Raw genomic sequence first — 17,505 nt, forward strand, 5'->3', positions numbered from 1 at the left:
GGCACTGGCATATAAAATATACTAGTCCCTAAAATTTCTATATTGCCCTCCCTTATTTTTTTGGCTTATAAACTTTTATTAATTTTGTTTAAAAACTAACATTGTCCAAACTTTCACACCAATAATTTTGATCTACAGACAGTGTACTTTGGTTTATCATAATTGGAGACGTACATGAATTTATTGTCTATTCTAATATCTTTTAAATCATAGGTTTTTTGAAATCTTAGTATTTAGGAAAAAAGCTAGTTTAGAGGATATATTTCTTGGATGGTGTAACAGCTCAAAAGTAGCCTAAAACAAGCTGAAATTTTATTGTAGTCATCAAATATGGTAGTAGAAATGTTTCTTTAATGTATTATCAAGGAGGGAGGGAAATGTTAATGATGTTAAATTAATATTCTTCCCCAATTTAACAAGTTATTAAAAGTATCACAATCACACTCAAGAACAGTGAAACATATTAATTCATCTCCCATTGTCTTATCCCTTTGTATCCCTGCGACTGCTCGCTTTTTCATCCCGTTACATACAGTCAAATGTTCATTCTTTATTTTATATGGAATGAGCCTAAGATTTTTTTGGGGGGTAATTTAGTTGTTTTTATTTTTATGGTAATTTGAGAGAAATGAGGGCTAAAAAGCGTACCAACTCTATATATTTAAGTTTTACAAAGCTAAGGTTAATGGGTATTGGACAAACTAAAGTAAATTCCCTATTATAATAAACAAAAGTGCGCCTTCTGAGAATTATAATTATTAATGTAAAATATTGTACACTTCTAAGTTACTCAATTAAGATTACTAACTAAATTACTCAATTATGATTTAATAAAAGCTGAAGTTATTTTGGCCAAAGTATGAGAGAACATGTTAACAAAACATTGGGGACTAGTATAAATTAAAGTCCAATGTCTCCTCCTTTCTTTAAAATAGGGTTTTATGTTGTGGATATTGTCATTCTTGTTTTTAAATTGCGCACATGGCTATTGTCTATACTTTGTTTTCGTAGCGCGGCTATTCAATAACGATGGCGTGTCTGTTCGTTTGTCCGCCCGTCCGTTATAATCTCGGCTTACTAAGGTCCGTAGAAATGTGTTTAATTCTACAAAAATTACATTTTCCATTACAAAATAGTTGTGCAAAAGTTTACTGTTATATTTTCATTATTGCACACACTTTTTATATGGACATAAATATACTTGTTGTTTTATGTCTTAGGATAATTTATAGAAGGAAATTTTCTCTGGTGTGCCGACAATTCCGCATAATATAAAATTGGCATAGTCTTTATAAAAAAATACAAAAATATATAAGTTTAATAGGAATCTTAAGGGATAAGACAATGAACGATAAATTGATGTACATCCCTAATAATGATACACAAAGTTACTTCTTCTGTAGATTACAATTCGAGATTTAAAAGTTTGGACACTATATATAATGAACAAACCAATCAAAATTCAAAATGTCTCCAAAGTTGTGGACTAGTGTAATAAACAGTCTAATGTTCCCTCCCTCCCGGTTGTTTAATCATGAGAGTTATTTAAAATTAAGGGCAGTTTGTGTTGTCATAATAAAATGCGGTTTTGATTATTAAATAATGTGATTGCAGAAGTGAATATACACTTTGCTTTGTTCAAAAGTTGTATTATACTATTTTAGAAAAAGCATTAAATCAACTTTTTTTCACATTTTTAGTGTCATTACTCTGTCCTTGAGTATGGCTGTATAAAAGATAGAATAGTTATGTCTATCTTAAATAGGTATACTAGGTTACAGACACGCAGTAGTACGAGAATGTACGCAAGCAAAGAGCAAATAACCACCAAAACACTTTCACATAAAGTAGAATTCAAATTTGGTTTTTCCTATTCTCCTTTTTTTAATAAATATTTTTTTGTAATATTTAAAAAAAAGTTAAATATACCATTAAATGTTAATGTATGTAATATACTATTTTATAAATTTGTCAGTTTTTAATTTAAATTTTATTTGGTTGACCGTAAAGATCTTTGCATGGTTTTAGGCTATTACATTTTTGAAATTAGGTCTTGTGATAGTCTTAGGCTTTCTACCCCTTCGATTACTAATCCCCTAGATGCAAGATGCGCCGTCTCTATAAAAGTAATCTTACTCCTACGTATAAGTTGATAAATTCTGCTTTGGTAGATCAGTGGGTAGATTGGTTTTAAGATTAATTTTATCTGCCATTGGCCTCTCTCCCTTTTATAATTTTTTCGAGTCATAATTTTCGTTATCACTTTGACGAATGAAAATTTATTATAGTTCTATGCAGTTTCAAACAAGGGCAGTTAAGTCCACAAGAAGCGTAGCAAATAACAAGAAAATAAAGTACAGTCAGAGGCGTAGCAATATTAAGCTAAAAGACTAAAGTTTGGCAGGTATTGTAGACAAATTCCTAAAAATGTCAAATTAATTAGATAGCTTACTAAAATTAGTACGGGACTTTGTCAATCTCTTAATTTACTTAAACGTTGTGACATATTAACATATACGGACATACTTTAAATATAGAGTAGATGTGCTTCTAATAAACATCTTAAATGATCAATCTAACTTTTTTTCGCTTGCAGTTCAGTCAGGGATACAGGAATAGGGCAATGGAAGATAAATAGATATTTACTTCCATAAAATCTACAAAGGATTATTAAGTTTTTAGAAAAATTTTGATTCTGATATTTTGAACCAACCAATCAAGATCTAATAAAAAATATCTAAAGGTTTTAAGTCTTCGAATGAGGACTTGTTTATAAGACTTTGGGTACCAGTATAATTTAGAGCCCGCCTGAGGGTCCCTTCTTTTCAAGATCATGCTTGTATTGGTTTATGATATACACAATGTCGAGGTAAATGTTGTCGTCATAACAATAAATACAGATTCAAACTGGATATAAGCCATTGGAAAATATAATTTTATGATGAAAGGCCATTGACCTATCCCTGTATCCCTGAAAATAAAAAAAATAAAGGGGGAGGGAGGGGATAGGACAATTATTAATACTTCTGATTAATCTGAATCATGATTTGATTATCTTTACTCTGCAGGGAATAAGGACGTCCAATCTTTTTTTTTTTTTTTTGGGGGGGGGGGTTAAAATGGACGCCCCTTGTAGGGAATACAGTAATATAACAATGGAATATAAATAAACTTTCCTTAGAACTTTTACATACTCTTTTTTTGACGGCTCACTTATTATTGCAAGAGCCTTTATGTAAGACAGCACAAAAATCATGGTTGGACAAACGGACAGAGTCAGTTATAAAGCATGTAAATGTTCTGTTGTCAAAAATACACAGAATAGAATCAAGAAACTTTCAATATATAAAATTTAACGTCTTGTGTAGCATGTATGACAGTCAGGCAGCCCTTTCCTTAAGGGCAGACCAAAATTTTCCAAAAAACGTAATTTTGATAATGAATAAAGTCTTATCTTTAAATAATATCAACACCAAAGGAGGAACACAAAAAATTAGATAAACCAAAAGCCAAAATCTTAAAGTAGATTATAAAAAATATGATAAAAAATAGATAGAAAGATGATTTTAATCCCTTTTTATCCTCTTTTGTATTCCCCCGTCCAATTCTCTATCCTCTGTCACGAATATAGAACACGTGTTCATAAAAAGCAGCACAAAAATGCAAAAAAACGCACTACATTCCAAGTTTAAGGTACATAAGACAGGGATTTAACAATGGACGATAACCTTGCCCCAATGCTAGTTTGGACAATAGAGAACAAAAATCATGTCAGGTATGCCCACTTATAGTCGACATAATAAAATTTGTTTTGCTTTTCGACAATAGGACATTGCTGATATTTAAAAAAAAAATTATTTTGTGAATTTTAAACTGATAATATGGTCATTAAAATCTTATCACATAATGTAGATTTGCTATTTATAATTTATGTACAATTTCACGGAAACACTATAGGCACGAGCGGGTACTCAAAAATTTTTGAATCATGCCTTTTGTTGCTTTAAAAGGACCTTCCAAATAAAACTATTTTTCCTCCGAAATATCTTATTACTAAATATATACGTTGGCTTAATTGAGTTGAATAAAATACATAATATTTTTAAATGAGTGTCATTGTTTATCGACAATACTTCATTATAATTCAAAATTATATTTTGCTTGAAATTCGGAGAAATTGATTAAATCTATTTTTTAACAAAATCCAATTTTTTTAAACACCACCCTTTTTTTTACTGTACTGCTAATGTAGTAATGTACATGGTTGTTGTAGTTAAAATAACATGAAATTTTAGAGGGTATCTTTAAGGGTACAAAATAGCAACATATATGAGCTTCAAAAATGTATTTTTAGTGATAGTTACCCATTAGTTTGAGAATGTATTAAAATAAAAAAAGTACAAAATCAAATAAACAAATTTTAGTGTTTTTCGTCCCCAGTGATGATTAACATAATTTCCCCTTCTGTAGATTAAAATTATTGGTTGACAAGTTTGGAAAACTTTGGGTACCAGTGTAATTTACAGTCTAATGTCTCCAACCTCCCTAAGAAAAACCTATATACATATTATGAACTGTACAAAATCGTAGTCTGAATTTCCAGTCACCGCATTTTGTCCCCAATTTACACACAAGAAAAGGATTTGCGCCATTAAAGAGATATTAAGGGTCAATTGAACTAATCAAGACATACAATACACTGTTATACAGTTTATTTCATTGTAAAATTATAACTTTTTGTTGGATTATTTTTAACATAAAATTTACAGCTGAGTTTTTGTTATAGCATACCTACTTTTTTACTTTAACTAAATGAAAGTAAGTCCAAGTTATTTACGCTGCTGGTATCTATGAAACTATCGAAAAACTACCCCAAATAAAAATTCTTTTTAAAATTAAAAAAGGAGGGTCGACTAGCCCCCCCCCCAAAAAAAAAATCCCGCAAAAAAAATTTGTCTTTTTCTCTTAAAAATTATCAAACCTCTTGGGGCAAAGCACCTAGAGGCTAGGGGCGAAGCTGCTAGTTTAATATAAAGTAGTAAGTTTTTTGTCTAAAGCTATAAATCTCGGAATATACCGATCCAAATTGTTTGTACCTTTCAATAACCTCTGTGATTGCCCTTGGGTCATTTTAAGCTATACTGACTTCCCCCCGCACAAGAATTACATGATTCAAATAGATTAAAATCTGTCCTTATCCCTACTTACTTGGATCGTGCACTTTGAAAAATATTTTTTCAAGGGGGGAGGGGTGGAAGGGTGTAAAAATGACACCAAAGAATTAAAACACTTCAAAAAGCTATCCCATTTTTTAGCGAAGCTTTTATATAATTAGGTCCGCACGTCCGTCCGTACAAAATGGATAGCTTCTATCATTCTCTAAAACAATTCTGTACAATTTAAAAGGCGTAGCAACTCTTTCATTTCTACTTAAAAGTTAATTTCAAACATGTTGATTCTTTCAACAAAAATTTTGATAATATTCTTTTGTTTTGAAAATAAAGATTCCTAGAACGAAGGATTTCTATAGTTTAGCCTGAAAATATAATATGTCCATATTTAGCATCCTGTTAAGGAGTAATTTTTAAGTAAATTTACACTGAAGTTTTTTTTATGACTTCTAGATATGTCGAATATTGAATACATTGTTACAGTGTCATGCACAGAGATTCGCCAGGGTAAGTTACACCATTTGAAGGTGAAAAATGCCCAGCATAACTTAATTTTTAGAACACCCCTCTACCGCACGCCACTACATTATTACTTGAAAGAAAATTTCGTTTGTATATATATATGCTTTGTTAAACTCAGCTTATATGGATGTTGTCATCCTTGTTTTTGAAATAGAAATAGAGTATACAAAGATCATTTGACCGTTTCAATTTCAAGATATTTTTTTAACTTAAAAAATAGAGACTTCAATCAGCAATGGAGAGCCATCGTAAATTATTTTTCTTTACATTTTTAAAACATTAGGATTGAAAATCATAAAAAACACTTTCCATACTAAAAAGACATTTTCTGGGGATGCCTAATTGATACAATTCTAAAAATAACATACAGATATAACTTAATTATTGAGTAGCTTCGCTTCTAAAACTAGCCTAATAAACCAATCAAACGTCATAAAAATGTAGTTCCAAAAGCCAACTAAACCTTGAAATATTTTGAAGTTTAGCCATCCCATATGTTTTGTTAACCCAATATTGCCTTAAGGGCCATGGAAGGAGAGGACACTTTGGATTAATTTAATCTACAACACTGTCGTCCCCTCTAATATATATCAACTAGCAAAGGCAGAATCTTAGTAATAAAGGTACAATTAAATTTTTGTTCATTTTTAAAAACGTTTAGTTTAAGGAATTTTTTTTATTAATAGCATCGTATTACAGACAGCTTTCCGCGTATATTAAAAGGAAAATTATAAGATTAAAACCAGTTTTGTTAGCCCTGAGGTACCGAAAGCCCGGACTTACAAGGATTTTAACTTTAATATTCGTCAGTAATAAGATGCAATATTTTAATTATGGCTTAGAACCGATTCTAATCCAGTGGATATTAATTGGTATCGAAGCCATACTGGAAAAAATATCCATTAATATTATGCTATTATCCACTGTTTTATCTCTGTATTAAAACTTTGAAGTTTCCGTTTATATAAGATTATTCACTATGAAATTGTACTATAGAAATAGAAATATCAAATTTTGACATTTTAAAATTCAACTATTTTTCTTCATTTTTCTGTAATTATAGTTATATTCATTTTATTTAATAAGGTAAAAATGGCGTTAAATCTATTTAAAGACAGAATTTTACTCGTAAGATTAAGGGTAATATTTTAATTTAAAGAAAATTATTTTCTGACAGTCAAAAGTTTCTTTATTGTATTGATTTTTATGACAATATCATAAAACATTACATTTTGATTAATTTTCATTGTATAAGTACTTTTATCAATAAGATTAAAATCCTCCTTAAAAAAAAGACGAGAGGGGACATTCATCTGTAAATTACACTGAAACCCAAAGTTTTATAAACTAGTCCTCTAAGTCGTTGCCGTTGACTTGAAGCTAAGACACTTTTATTAAATCTTTAATAGTTGGCTCAAATTTGCTGTTGACTTAAATTTTTCAACCAATAATTTTGATAATACTGTTTGTCTTCATCTGATATGTACATCAAGTATAGTCTTATCCCTTAAGATCCCTGATTTAATCTAGTTCTTCTTAATGTAAACCATTATTATTTCTCCTACCTTATGAAAATATGCCAATATCAGCAAGCTAGGGGCGCAGGGGAGGTCCTAAGGGCGACCCGTTTCATTGACATCATCTTTAGATTTATATGTCTATTTTCATAAAGACATAATTTTTCACTCTTTTTATAGGTCACAATTCTCGTTTTTTTTTCTTGAAACAATCCCCAAAAATTCCAAAATTGGTTCACACACAAAAAGAATCTTTTTTTTGAGCAATTAAATGCTAAAAAAACCTTCACTATTTCTTGTTTTTAGTTATGAAATCACTTTAATTAAAAAAAATCACTACAATTGCAAAAAATCACTGTTTATTACACTTTTAAATGTATGTTTATATTAATTTTATGTCATAACATGAATTTTTTCAAAAATTCAAAAATATGTAGGGACAGAGAGATATGGCTTTGGTAGGCACTACCATACGACTGATGGTTAGACATGGGGGGGATGGGGTGGTTGGGGCGCTCCGCGCCACCGAGAAACACCATTTGGGGTGGAGGGCATGGGGTGTGGGGCGCTCCGTAGGCAGGTACCCCTCCGTTCCAAGACATCTGGTCTATCTTTAAAATTTTAGTGAAGGAGGGGGGGGGGGGGAAGGGTGGATTGAAATATACCTCCCTAATTTAAAGAATCAATGTCTAGGTTCTGTTGCGCTGTTGGTTATGGGGGTGGGGAGGGAGACTGGAGTGAAACAACAGCTGTAGTGTTGTAGCTAATATACAGGGATACAAAGATAGGACAATGAATAATAAATTAATCTTTCCTAAATTTTAATACACCAAATTGTGTTTTTAATAGCTAGTAACTATTTGTTAAGTAGAAGATTGGATCCTAAATTAATTTAACCCCCATCGTCCCCTTCCGCCCTGGGCTAACATAGTTAATATACATATAACTATCATGGGAAAAATAGGAGGGGGTGGGGGAAACCAAACGTCCCACATCCTTATAAAATTATCAAATCCCCCCAAGATATTAGGTCTATCTGTCTAGTAAATATTAATAATTATATTAAAATTAGACCTTTATTATTTTCATCTTTATAAAATTAAAAAAATTTTGTAATGAAATTCCTCCCAATTTTCCCCCATATAAATTTTGAGGCATCGGTATGTCTGGAATGTCGATTCCAGCAGAAAGAGAGAGGGGGTTAGTATCTACTCCAAACATACCTTTTAAGGGGGAGGATGTTTGACCATTCTCCCCCTTAGTCATAATTTTTTGCTTATTAATGGCATTTTCTCTATTAGTTTTAGAATGGAAAAAAATCTGAAAAAAAAATAAAAAAATTTTCGCCATTATTTTTTATTTTATTTTTAGACGTGTTTGATTTTAGAAATTTAATTGATAATATTTTTATGTCATAAATTTTTTTATATTGGATTAATTGACTTCTTGAAAAAAAAAAAAGAAAATGCTAATTTGAGTTAATAGCATAATTTAATACGATATATTAATACTTGGATGTTGCACCAAATAACAAATTTTCATGAACTCTGATAGAATGACGCAGGTAGCTGGCTAAAATGGGAAACCCTCCATCTATCCCGTCCTACTGGATGAAAGAACTGACCAATAAATGAGGATCATATCAGCAAGCTAAATTTACAACAAATTTTCCCCTCACCATATGTATATTCAATATTCATCCATAAGAGTAAAATTTCAAAAGAACAGATAGAAAATAGACAGACATTAAAATACATAAAAAATAATGTAAAATCTTGCATGTAAAATTATACAGGGTGTTCTAGGATAGGTCCATGGCAGATAACTTATTCTTCTTAACTTTTTTCTTTTCTCCAAATTTAATGCAACAAAGACAAACTTATAATGCTGTATATTTATTGGAGGAAGAGTTATATATCCCTCATTGACCTATCCTTGACCATTTTCCATGTAAAATTTAAGGACAAGATGGCAAAAAATGGCAGCGAAACTGCCCTTCCTTAGGCCTTGGGCGGTTGTGGCCACGGACAGGCATAAAAATTGGGCAATAGTTATTTATCGCATATAATCCGATGCTAGACATAGTTTTTTTTTCGAATGAATATGAGTGTTATAGACTGTTTTCCGCGGAAAGTAAAATGGTAAATATTTTTACCCAAGGGTTTTTAGAATTTTTAAACAAATTTCGTAAAAATTGTCTGTAATACGAAACGATACATGATTTTTAAGTAAAACTCTAATAAACTGGTTCTTTTCAGTGGATTTTGATCGGTTTTGAATTCATACTGGAAAATACTTTAGAAATAATAATAATAGTATTTAAAAAGCTCCTACATTATTTGATTATTTCAATTTTTATTGTTAAGTCATAGAATAACAAAATTCAAATAATGTCAGCAATGGTTACTTTAATTATTGTCGTGTAATCTACATAAATAATTGTATGTTGATACTATTTTACCCCCCTGCTATCTTTCAGGGGGTGTTGACACACACACCCCATAAGAATTTGATGGGAGTTTTTATTTTCTTCAGAATAATTATCCCTGTTTGGTCGTCAATTTTCCATAACAATGGGTAAAATTTTGTGTGTGTGTGTATGTATGTATGTGTGTGTGTGTGTATGTGTATAATTTCTGTGACCTGACAAACGGAAAACCAAACAGCAAAAAATATATGGGCCAGAACTGCTTTATAACTGAAGACCTTAAAATGGTTTCTACTGCTGATATTTAATATAGCTGAAAATAATTAATGAAGAAGTGAAAATGCCTTGGCAAAAATAGTCGCTTGGCCTAAAGCCTATGCATTCCTCCTACAGTTACTATTATTATTACGCGACTGACATAGCAGCTGACATCTTTAGCATAACAAAGTTCAGTTACAAAATAACATCAAATATGAACATTGATGGATTAAATTATCTTCACTGAACTCTAATATGGAAGCAGCTTGTAGTGGCTAATAAAAAATGACGTCATACAGTACAATTGACCAATAATAGGCCAGTATACATTTTACCATTGGTAAATTACAGTGTATACTGACGTATATCATTGATTGTTTGTATTGTATGACGTCATTTTTTATTAGTCACTATAAACTGCTTCTCTGTTATTTAGAATTCTGCCTATAGCATCATAATTTTATAAAATGTTTTTTTTTGTGATTTTACAAGAACATCTAGAAGTAAAATTTTTGAAACCCACAGAATATTTGCAATAAGATTAAATTTGCCCATTGTATGTCAACATGAACACGCACACACACACACACACACACACACACAGCCGCACACACACACAAACAGCCGCACACACATACACACACACACTTACACACACACACACATAATCGCACAAAACACCCATAAAATGATTTATTTAATGTTCTTTAATTATATTTCATCGTTCGGTCACAATAACTAATAAATTTTAATGCTTTTATAGAAAGTTTATGCTTATAGCAAAACTACTCTATTAGATAGTCTTGTACGCATGTCTGGTAAAGTAAAGTAAAGTTTATTTGTCCCTTTACCTTATTTTCATATTTCACTATCCATCTATCTATCTATCTATCAAATTATTCATGTATTTTACCTAATTTTTTCTTACTTTTTATTGATAAAAATTTGACATACCTAAAACAGTTTAAAAAGTTTAAAAAATTTAAAACGTATAATTTAATTTGAATTACTTCTCTTTTACTTTTCTTCTATTGAAATTAATTAAAATACTTAAAAAGCTGTAAACGGGTAAGTAGGTCACTATTTCAAAAGAAAATTAAAATAAGAGAATTACTGTAAAACAAATTCTAAAGGAAGAGCTATTTTGAATCAATTTTTACCATTTACTTTTATAGAATAAGACAATTGGTGATAAATTCATATACACCCACAATTGTGTTAAACAAAATAATGCCTTTTGTAGTTTATAATTATTTGTGGAAAAATTGGACAATGTTGGTTTGTTCCACCCAATTTTGTTTTAAAAAGTCCGTACGGTTTAGGAGCCAATGAATAAGAGAACTTTTATTTGATTTTTTACAGGACCAGTATAATTTATAGTATTTTGGTCCCTCCATCCATGGTTATCCGCCCTCCACCCCCCCCCCTCCCAACATTTAAAAAATATCAAAAATAAGAGGGGAGGGAGATATTTTTTAAAAATTTTTTGTAAGCACTGAGGGATTTCGGGGTAACTAATATAAACTAACCTAATCTAGCCTAAAGTATAAACACACAAAAAACTACCTCTTATTTCAAATTTATCTAAAAACAACTAGAGGGGGTTCTGCGCTCGACTAGGCACTTTACGGGAAACCACCATATGACCCATTTTTTTTACTTACATACCTAGCAGGAAATAAATTACAAAAAATTCTTCCTACAAAAACTACTTGGGTCATTTTTTATTGCCGGTGTTTTCATAATATTACTTAAAGCCAAAGTTACTATTTAGCAATAAAGTTGTTATTTATGAAAGTAAGCTTCGCATATTATTATAGACAGCTTTCTGCGGTTATCAAATTTAACAAAAATAAAGGATGAAAACCAGCTTTGTTAGCTCTTATGGACCGAAAATTATCTGTAATATGATCATATACATTATTTTTCAGTATGGCTGAGGGTCTAATCCGGCAAATATTAATCGGTTTCAAAGCCACTGGAATTTTTTTTATAGCTTACATTATGGTCAGATTTTGCTATCTTAAGAGTGAAAGTCCATTTTAGAATGTAAACAGGGATAAAGGGATATGTCAACGACAGACATATTAAAACTCATGATATTTTCAGTTTATAGAGGACACAACTGAGCTATTTTGATTTTATGTAAGTTAAATTTATCTTAAAATGACCTATCCTTGATTCCCTGTTATGTCCGCTAATAAAAGATGTTTTAAAATCCACCCAAGAGGAATGTCCCTAAAAGAGATGAGACCGTTTTTTCTTATCTCTTCCTTTTTTCCTATCACTTAAAAGTGGAGAAATAAAAAGATTTTACTACATTAACTGCCAACATTGAAGGTTTATTAATTCTTATGAAAGCTTATGCGTTTTTAAAATGAAAAAAGATTACTGCCCTTTCGTTTATATAAGTACAAACCTCATATTATGTCTAGATATTCTTTTCCAGTATGGCTTCGAAACTCGAAACTGATTAATATCCGCTGGATTAGAACCGGTTCTTAGCTATACTGAAAAATCATGTATAGTATCGTATCGCAGAAAATAATTTCACGAATATTAAAATAAAAATTAAATTCATACCAGTTTTGTAAGCACCTCGGGGCTTGAAAACGATGCGATAATAATATAATATTCATATAATGTAAAGTGAGAAAATGATACTATGAAAAAAGGTTTTTTCGTCGTTATTTTAGATAAGAATTAGAACTCCCCATCAAGTGAAGCCGTTTCAGATACATTAAGTAGCATACAAAATCGAAATGAAATATCAAACTTCTTTTTAACTTTTAAGTAAAACATTCTTTAGAAAATGTATTTTAACTGTGCCTTATTTCCTTTAACATTTTTAGGCATTCCTTTAAAAAGTACCAACCAAAATAATACTAAAACTGCGAAAAAATACCAGAGCTGGATCTTTAAATCATTTTAGTGGTGAGCCATTTCGGGGTGAGCCGAATTTCAGCCAATCACAGCGCGGCATTTCATAAAATGCTGTGCTCTCATTGGTGGAAAGTTGGCTCACCCCGATCTGGCACACCACTAAAAGGATTTAAAGATTCAGCTCAGATTCATTTTATAGGCCTATTCACTTCAGAAGTTGTGTTTTATGAAATCGCCTAAAACCATCCATATGATCTATATGAAGCATATCTGATAAGCCAAGCCATATTTATATATCTGCATATTTGAAAGATAGAATTATAAATTATTATCACACGCCGCCTAGTCAGGAAACTTAAGGGATAGGACAATGAATTATAAACTGAGGTACATCTCCAATGATGATAAACAAAATTACTCCTTAAAAAAAACAATAAAACTACTTATAAAAACATTTGGACACTGCTTATTTCAACAACCCAATACAGATATAAAAAATGCGCCAAATAATGAAAAAATTTAAGTAAAAATTTAATTTACATTCCAATGTCCCCTCCCTTCCTCCCTGCACACCACCCAGCCAAGTATCAACTTTCATGAAATAAGAATGGCATAAAAAACAAGGAAATACGAAACCAAAATAAATCATTAGAATAGCTTTACATTTACTTCACTCTCAGGAATACAGGAGTAGGTCATTGGAAGATAAATTAATCTTTCCTCAAATTAAATCATAAAAAAACTAATTTGAGTTGATTTTATTATTGATTGACAAACTTTTTTACTGTTATTATAACAACATAAGCCTGTATTCATATGGATTTTTCTTAGTTAGTTGTTAAAAATGGGTTTTCAGTATGGCTCCGAAACCAAATAGAACCGGTTCTCAGCTATAATGAAAAATCATGTATAGTATTGCATTATAGACAATTTTACATTAATTTTCACTTTATTAGAAAACATAAAAATCTGGTGTAACATCCAAGTAATAATATATTCATTAGACATAGGTAGATCAATTTATCTTCTATTAACCTATCCCTGTATCCTATAATCGACCACATTCCAAGATATAAATGTAGAACAAGTGAAACAAAAAAAATATTAAGGATCAAATGCGTTTTGGGGGAATTTTGGTGATTTTTAGTCATTTTTGATTTTTCAATGTTTGTGTTTCTTTAGTTTATTGATCTAGCTAATTAACAATTCTCAATTTTTAAAAGATGGGGAAGTCATAAATTAACTTTTAAAGTTTAGGGTTAGGAAAAGGGTAGTTGGATAAAAAAGTAAAAAAAATAAACAAAAAATCCACAAACATTAAAGGATTAACTTTGATTAGAATCGCTAAAACTTCTAAAATCGCACTTGATCTTTAAAAATACCAGCAATGGTTAAAAAGTAAGGAAAATGGCTATTACTCTTATTTTTTAGAATCAGGGCTACTACACAAGAAAATCAAGGCCGTACGTCCTTCCGTTTGTAGTCTATTATAGCAGATTCAACTATGTTCCCCTAAAAACAGGGATCTTAAGGCATAAGACAATAGACAGCAAAATTATGTACACCCCCAATTATGATAAACAAAACTACTACTTTTATAGATTGAAATTATTGGTGGAAAAGTTAGGACACTGTTTATTTACCTACCATCAATAAAGGTTATAAATGTTTTAAAGAGAGAAATAATTTAAGAAAAATAAAATTATTATTAATATATTTACATTTCCAATCAACCCTGCCTAGAATAATCTAAGCTCTTAAATGCTGCGCTTCTTATGGACATAATTGTTATTGTTAAGTTTAACATCAATCTTTATAATTAATGATAAGTTTGTTTCTAAAAATTATCATTTTAAAATGAAAGATAATACTAACATTACAATTATGTACATAAAAACACAGCAATGATAAATAATAAACTTAAAAAAAGTTTAAACATATACAGTAAATTGAATTACAGAAATAACATAGAAAACTCCAATTGAGTAGATCTTTTTCATAAAAGTAGGTTTTAAGTTAAGATTTTCGTCTTAATTTGTGATATGAGCTACTTAATTCTCATCAAATTGACGTATTTTTAATAAAAAATGTTTATTTATATTAAAACCTTATCTTTTGTACACTAAAATACAGAAAAACAACAAAAAAGATAAAAAAATAAGTGAAGAATCAGTAAGCAATAAAATGTTGGCGGCTATAGTAATTTTGACATTCTTGTCAGCTTTTACCCAAGCTAAAGTTATTCTTCCAAAGGCAAAACAGGAAAGGTTATTCACCAATTTGAATAATCTAATGTTTGTGTTATGTAACATTACTATAGATTATTTGGTGCTTCCCCTCAATTGCCTGGGGGGCACAGAAACCAAACCTTGTTTTCAATTTATTTCAAACAAAAGAGGTTTGGGGGTTTAAGTGCTTAACTAGACACTCTATGGTAACTGACATCTTTTATTTTTCTTTATGATAACAATTACTCATAATATTACGCTTTTATTCATTATTACACTTTAATTGTCTCATCACAAGCATGATTTTCTTGGCAGAGGTTGGGGTTGAATGAAAATTAATCTATTTTTTAGTATTTAGAGGGTAATTTAGGTTCATGGAAGTGTTAACAAAGACAAACATTGTATAATTCAATTGATTGAAATAGCTGAATATCCTATTATTGCTTAGTTTGTGGTACCCAATGCTACTCTGTTTGACAATGATGCCTCCAATGGTCCCTCTGTTACTATTCAGGAGTGTGCATATATCCCAGCAAAATTATAATTATCAAAGCCAGGGTCATCTGCCAGGGAGAGCAGACAAACAACTAAATTTTAGCTCAACATTGGCCAGAATGTTCTAAAAATGTATGGTAAAGGGTAAAATATATTCAATAGTCATTCCAAATACTTTTTCAATTAATATCATGTAACTTACATAGCAGCAACAGGAATCTAAAGGAGATTATGATATAAACTCATAAAATTCAGTTAGGTGAACCAAGTCTGGCTTCCCGCAACTTTGACGATATGGCCTCATCTGTTAAAGGATTTGGACTCTGGTGCTTCTATGAGGATGAGGCATACAATATTCAGAACCCTGAATCTGGGTACCTATGCGCAGGTGACAGAATGTCTTTAATTCTAAATGAAAACCATCAATAAATTATCTTTTATTTAGGAATTGATGAGTTTGGACTGATCATGGACACACCACTGGACAACAAAATCTCCAGCGCCCGCTTTATTGGTAACCCCACCAGTGTAGGAACTGAAGGAATCAACATCTTTACCAACAGAAACTTTGCTGGTCTCACCTACCAAAATGCAGTAACTGATATGCCTTCTATGCCTGCTACTGGTGGATCTGTGATCATCAATGGATGTTCCCCATGGTCTGTTTTCACTGAGGAGAACTATGGTGGAGAGTGTGCTTGCCTTATCAATTTTAGCCAGGTACCATTTCAAATATACTAACTTTTTAATGCTTTCTAATTATTCATTAACACAAAATCTTACAATGATCAAATAACTGTTTTGTCTAATTAAATTTCAGGTTGTACCATGCTTCCCCCTTCTCCTTGCTGATCAAGATGCTCTTGGACCTGTTGCTGGACAAATTAAAAGCATCAGAAAGGGATGTCAATGTGTTTAAATAGGCATTATGCTAAATACTTGATTTCGTAATCTTTTTACAATCAGATAAGGCTGGCGTAAACTAGTCTTTATTTGAAATAATAAAAATTATGCACAAAGGTAACCTTTAAACATATTAAAATCTAGATTACTCATCTCTTATCTGCAGATCAATGCAATATTTTTATTTTTATCACTGAGTGCTACATTGTTAAACAATAAATATAGGTTGAACTTTAGAATAAACATATTTTGTTTTGTCCTTTATCAATTTGTCTATCTGTAAATCTGCACAATAAATTAGATGTTCATGTTCATCTGTGTTGATCTGTGCCGGCATGTTGAACTGCTCTCTCGTGATGATTCCAGATTTATGCAACTAGTACGGTGGTCAACAATAACATTAACTAAATCATCTAACACAGTGGAAAAATTTAGCTTAATTAGGAAAAAACAAAGATAGAATAGGATGATGAATAAAGAGAAAATAGAAAGAGGGAAACTAAGATGTAGAGAAGGAATAAAATAAAGTGATCATGGAAAAAATTAAATAAGAAAAACCACAAAAGAGAATAAGATAACTAAATAAAAAAAGTAAATTAAGAGTATCTTTGCTATCTATTAAAAACTACCACTGAGCCTATTATCAATGTTACGGAAGACTATTACTGCCCAACTACTAGGAACTGACCTTTTTCTGAAAGAGATGAAAAAAGAAAAATGAATTGTTTTTCATGCTGTTGTTAGGAAGATAGGTCAAAAAAGTGTGTGAGTGAGAGTGTGTTTTTTTACTCAAATTTTTGTGGCCATTCTACAAATTATATTCTTATTATGTCTTAAGACTTGCATCAACAATTGTTAAATTTGAGCATGATAACTACTGTTAGTATGTCAGGCTAATGACATTATATTTTTTACATTTCAAATATGTTAGACAGAAATAAATTATATCTGATGGCCATTAACAGGGACTACTCATTACCTGTAATTTTTACTTCTAAATCAGGATTACAAAAACACTGTAGGGGAACATATTAGCCTCAGAACAGGTGAAAACTATCACCCTATTGATCAAGGACTTTTAGACAATAGTCAATAAATAA

At 30.7% G+C, this 17,505-nt stretch overlaps 2 protein-coding genes across 3 annotated transcripts in view; one reads left to right on the forward strand and one right to left on the reverse strand.

Annotated features, from left to right (window-relative positions):
• The window catches only part of LOC145331048 (uncharacterized), a 456,415-nt gene that overhangs the window by 120,010 nt on the left and 318,900 nt on the right, over nt 1-17,505 (reverse strand). The window lies entirely within an intron of this gene.
• LOC145331052 (uncharacterized) lies at nt 15,461-16,717 on the forward strand. The gene is made up of 3 exons (XM_080175667.1): nt 15,461-15,890; nt 15,948-16,222; nt 16,323-16,717. Exons 1-3 carry the CDS (start codon nt 15,797-15,799, stop codon nt 16,419-16,421), a joined length of 468 nt encoding a protein of 155 aa, XP_080031793.1. The 5' UTR covers nt 15,461-15,796; the 3' UTR covers nt 16,422-16,717.

Source organism: Acartia tonsa, chromosome 11, assembly GCF_053477335.1.
Source record: "Acartia tonsa isolate MP-2025a chromosome 11, ASM5347733v1, whole genome shotgun sequence".
In the NCBI taxonomy this organism is placed as follows: domain Eukaryota; kingdom Metazoa; phylum Arthropoda; class Copepoda; order Calanoida; family Acartiidae; genus Acartia; species Acartia tonsa.

Bases quoted from the DNA above. Each gene is read 5' to 3' on its own strand.
- LOC145331052 (XM_080175667.1), top strand. From the start codon at position 15,797: ATGGCCTCATCTGTTAAAGGATTTGGACTCTGGTGCTTCTATGAGGAT. The intron at 15,891-15,947 runs GTGACAGAATGT...TCTTTTATTTAG, and splicing joins ATCTGGGTACCTATGCGCAG to GAATTGATGAGTTTGGACTG. The intron at 16,223-16,322 runs GTACCATTTCAA...ATTAAATTTCAG, and splicing joins GCCTTATCAATTTTAGCCAG to GTTGTACCATGCTTCCCCCT.